Genomic DNA, 5,422 nt, shown 5'->3' on the forward strand with positions numbered 1-5,422 from the left:
CGGGCCGCATCCATAGTGTTACCAAGATAAGATTTCCCTCTTATATCCATATACTACAGACCATTTTGGTTATCACTTAAGACATGATCCACTTGTATGTCACCACATACATGCTTAAGTTACATCCAGATAACCAGGGATTTTAGGTTTATTGGTTTGTGGTAAAGCAAATAAAAGCATTAACTGAGCAAAATCAATAAATGAAGTAAAACATCATTTATTATGCAATACAAGCTTTCGTATAAACTGTTTACAAACTACAGGATACGAGACTTCAGGGCATCAACCCTAACAACTTAAGGTTTCCCTCCTATTTCCATATACTACAGACCATTTTGGCTATCCCTTAAGTCATAATCCACTTGTATGTCACCACGTACATGCTTAAGGTACATAAAGATAACAAGGGATTTTAGGGTTATTGGTTTATGATAAAGCAAATAAAACATTCAACTAAGCAAAATCAAGAAGTGAAGTAAAATATCATATATTATACATCACAAGCGTTCGTACAAACTGTTTACAAACTACAGGACACGAGACTTTAGGGCATCAACCCCAATAGTTATAAGATGAAATTTCTTTTGTATTGCCTAAATCAATTATTTGATGTTGAATGTGGCAAAAGTCGTAGGAAGTAAAGTAGAGGGTGTTTTGAGAGCATTGTTCAATGAATACAATTTGTCATTGTCAGTTGCTAATAAGGGTCAATCTTCATGTACCACTAAAAGTTCTCCATTTAGAGCTACAAGTGCAAGTGCTTCAGAGGTTTTCCGTTTTGATTTTGAAGATTTGGATGAAAATGATTCGCAAAGTGTGGATTCAGAAGTTGATATTTACTTACTGGAGCCTCGTGTTAAATGTGAGGATAACTTTGATTTCTTAGATTGGTGGAAGGGAAATTCTTCTAGATATAAGATTTTAGCAAAATTGCACGAGATCTTTTAATAGTTCTGGTATCCATAGTTGCTTCTGAGTCCGCATTCAGCACTAATGGGAGAGTAATTGATCCTTTTCGTACCTCATTATGTCCAACCACTGTTGAGGCATTTGTATGTGCACAAAACTGGTTACGTTCTGAACAAATTAGCATTGGTTTACGACAATACTTGGAGGAAATTGAAGATGAAAAGGAATGTTCGTATATTCTAGACATATTTATTCATATATTTATTATAGTAACTACTAACAAGTTTATAATTTGTTTCTTAGTCTTCATAACGGGATTGAACGGAGTGGCAAATGTAAAAAACAAGGAGAAGGAGAATAATGATTGACAAGCGAACAAATTTGTTTGTATTGATTGGACTTTTGGAATATGTTACTATGTCATTATTAAGTGTTTGGCTTGTTATTTGCTTTTATGTGACTTAAACTTTGAAGGTAGTTGTTTGAAATTTGTGTATTGTGTACTTTGTAGAATTTTTTAATTTTTAACTTTTTATTGTAGTCATTTGGACATGTTTTTATTGTGGATTGATATTTAAATTATGTTTAGAAAAATTTGTAAAAAAAAGAGAGAGAGAGAGAGAGAGAGAAAGAGAAAGAATATACAAATTTCAAAAAAAGGAAGAAGAAAAATAAAAGGCAGAAGAAACAAAAAGAAAAGTTTAAAAATAGGAGAAAAAAAATAAACCGATTTATGAAACCAAACCGAATAATATATAAATGAATTGGATTCGGTTCGGTTCGAATCGATTCCACCCCTACCATATATTTTTTATAAATCTTAAATTTAGATCATAGTGGTATTTTCTTTTTTTATTATTATTATTTTTTACATTATTTGTTAAACATTTTCACTATAGATTTGGAAAATACATTCACATATAATATTTATTTATATGAAAATTATTGTTATTATATTATTTAATCAATTTCAATATATTAAACATTTGAAAAGACCAAAATAGATTGTGATTATTATTTTTGTTTTGGAGTAACTGAAGAGTGAGCTACGTGTATTTAAAACTTCGACTTCAAAGAAAAGAGGCATCCTCATAACCATTTAAAAACTTTTTAAAATACAAGGAATGGGTATAAAGATTTTAACCTACTCATAATTATGCTGGCTAATTTTGTAATAAAAAGATAACTTAAAGCAAAGGGCATTATAATAAGTACATAAAAGAAATATATATAATTATAATAATAAGCAAGCTGCGGGCTATACTAATTTAGCAGCCACTTTCAGCCATTTCTCAGTACAACAAAACACACCCCCACATTCCCTTCCCCTTCTTTCAAAACAAAACCCCTTTTTTACCTTTTCTTTTGTTTTTTTCCATAATAACACTCCCATTAACTAACACACTCCCATTTTCCCCAAGTCAAAAAGTTTCCTTCCCACTAAATTTAAACCCCCCAAAACTCCGCTCACTTTTCTCTCATTTTCTCCCTCTTTCTCGTCCCTCTAAGAAGAACAAGCAAACTAGAATATTCAATTACTGAAAGAAAAAAGAGCGGGAAAGTTAAATAAAAATTTAAAAAAAAAAAAAGAGGAATTAGACCCTGAAATTCTTGCCGGTGAAAGTCTGCCCAAATTGCCAATTGGAAGGGACGATGTTCCAGGAAGTGGACGTGCGACGGTCACTGGCTGTGACTCTAAAGGAGAGTGACTGACCAACCAAAATGGCGTTTGATTGCCAGTTTTGACCCCAGTTTCTGCTCATGCTCATCCACTCTGTTTTGCTGCCTTTCACGCTTGCCTTCACTATGTCCCCTGCGCCTGCCACGTTGGTGATTAGTATCAAGTTGAAGTACCGGAAGCCGTTGATTGTGAATCTTATTCCTCCTTGTTTTCGGCATGGCACCCTGTCCAGTCATCAACATCATCAAATCTTTTCCTCATTTCTCTTAACATTCTTTAAACAACGATGTATTAAAGGGGTTACATCAATCGCAGAGATAATACTCGAAGTAAGTTATTATTACTATTAAATAAAAAAATATTTAGATGTTGTAATCAACTAGAACTTAAGAGTATGGAGGTGAACCAAAAAGGAAATTGGCTCTTTAAGACTGCTACACAATAAGTCACAACTACGTTCATTTCAAGTCTAAATTTCTAAACGAAAATAAATACTTTTACTCCAAAATTCAAAAGTATTTTTTTATAATTTATACATGATACTTTATATCACACATCACTAACAATTTGATTGTAGACTGTAGAGTACACAGAAACTTCAGAGAGTCATAAATTAAAAACAAACTGGCTAGAAAACATAAAAACGTTGAAGAACATTGTAAATCGGCTATGGGAATTTCAACATTTTTATTAATGTGGCAAAAAAAAGAAGAGTGAGTGGAATGATCAGGGGACGAAATGGGCAAAAAGATATTTAATGGGTATGAGAAAACCCGAACCCGTTTCAGATCAAAAGCAGAGATTCGGGCTGATTGTGGGCCCACATGTCTGTAATGGAGAGGCATGGGATAATAAAGTCTTCAAAGAAAGTTTAAACTAAAATTTCGTAGTATCATACTTTTACGTGGTTCATAATATAGATTGTACAACTTTGTATTAGAAATTAACCAAAGGATTAGGTGGAGTTTCTCTTTATATATAAAGAAACATTTTAAAAAAAAGTTTCACGAGACACATTTCTATTGGATACTAGTTAGATTGTACAAAAAAATGAATGGAATTAAGTTACATCTAAATTTTTTAGATTCCTTGTTTTTGTGTATTTTAAATTAGGATAATATTTGGATGCATGTGAAAATGTACTCATCTCTATGCATAATTCTTTTATTAGTCACACAGAAAAGAAATAAAAATAATTTATCACCTGTCAAATTAAGATTGAACAATTTGATAGAATGCAATTAATTATTTTTCTTTAAACCAGCCAAACAATTAATGAGAATAGTACTATAAAAAGAATTCAAGTATACCGTGTACCCAATTTTCCAATTTCACTGTACTGTAAAGTACCAAAAAGAAGAACAGTACAGTAAAAATCAGACGGTTCAGATTTATCCAGTTCATTCACAGATCTGGATTCCTCACACAGGGTTTGGGAGATTTCTCACACGTTATCTACGAGTATCTAAACGACGCCGTTAGGTAATGAGAAAAAGAAAAGAGTGTTTTCTTTTTACCTGCGGTAAGAGACAGGAACGATTCCGGCTCTGTACTCGGCGATCTTGAGGAACATAGGCATGGCGAGGTCGAAATGAGGACGGGGAGGGTTGCACCAGCCGCCATTGTCACTTGGAAGAGCGTAGTTTGGAGGGCAAAAGTTCGTGGCGGTGATGAAAATCGACGGACTGCCGGAATGGCACCACTGCGGATCGTTAGCGCACTTAAGCTCGAAGCAGGCTCCACAGCTCAAACCGTTGTTGAACAGAGCAGTGCTTAGCGCCGCCGTGTTTACGCCATAGCCTTGGCTGTATAAGTTTCCGTAACCGCAAGCACCTCCTGAATCAATCAACATACACAATTCTCTCTCAGATCAATTCAATCCGTCGTTTGTAATTAGGTTTTCCAGATAGAAAATTCGATTGAAAAATCAAACACGTAATATTTGAATCAAATATACACAAAACTCTTTTCAATTAATTCAAACGATCATTCATCATTAGGTTTTCCAGAGAGAGTTCGATTAAGAATGCAAACGCAAAGTTTGAATCAAATACTCAAAGTAGTCGCACAATCAATTCAATTCGAACGATTATTCTTCGCAAATAGGTCTATCAGAGAAAGTCCGATTGAAAAAAACAAACACATTATTCGAATCAAACATACACAAATTCAAACGATCAGAATCACAACTAGCTAGTTTCTCAGAGAGTAAGAAGAAAGAGCGAACCCATGGTTCCGGAGGCGTCACTGCCGCCGTAAAAAGTAGCATGAGCGCTCTGCCACTGGCCGCCGGAGTAAACTCCAGGGATTCTAGCGTCGACGGCGAAAAGGGAGAGGAGAATGGGGAGAAGAGTAAGAGGAAGGGCGGCCATTGTTAGGGGAATGAGAATTGGAAGTGAAGCAAAGAATTTTGAATGTGAATGTGAAGACTGGAGGGTTGGTATTTATGGAGGGAAACAGAGGAGAATGAGGAGAGAGAAAGTGGGAGAGGAGAGAGAAAATGAAACGTCAAAAAGATGATTTGAAGGGGACGAAATAATCACCCTTGATTAATGGTGTTTGGTCTCGCCGCTCATATTCTCCAATTTAATTCTTTCATATTTCATTTTACTTAAATTGTTAATTTAACCTCTATAATTTATAATTATGATTTAGTTTCTCCACTTAGTTAAAATTATAAGATTTATCAAATCAAAGATATAACTGAACTTATTATTTAACCATTTTTTAAATGATTTTTTTTTAAATTTAATCCAAATTTGTTTGGTTCTCATAGATTTAGATTATAAATTTGAACTTATATAAATTAGACAATTTTTACTCTCGGTTAAA

The 5,422-nt window shown here is 33.9% G+C and overlaps 1 protein-coding gene across 1 annotated transcript; it reads right to left on the reverse strand.

The window, feature by feature from the left end:
- Positions 1-2,139: 2,139 nt before the first annotated feature.
- Positions 2,140-5,014, reverse strand: LOC120079427 (expansin-A4). Its single transcript, XM_039033599.1, has 3 exons — positions 4,818-5,014; positions 4,108-4,426; positions 2,140-2,814 (listed from the first exon to the last, which is right to left on the reverse strand). The coding sequence occupies exons 1-3, from the start codon at positions 4,960-4,962 to the stop codon at positions 2,505-2,507; spliced, it is 774 nt and encodes a 257-aa protein (XP_038889527.1). The 5' UTR covers positions 4,963-5,014; the 3' UTR covers positions 2,140-2,504.
- Positions 5,015-5,422: the final 408 nt, after the last annotated feature.

This window comes from Benincasa hispida, chromosome 6 (genome assembly GCF_009727055.1).
Source record: "Benincasa hispida cultivar B227 chromosome 6, ASM972705v1, whole genome shotgun sequence".
NCBI lineage: Eukaryota > Viridiplantae > Streptophyta > Magnoliopsida > Cucurbitales > Cucurbitaceae > Benincasa > Benincasa hispida.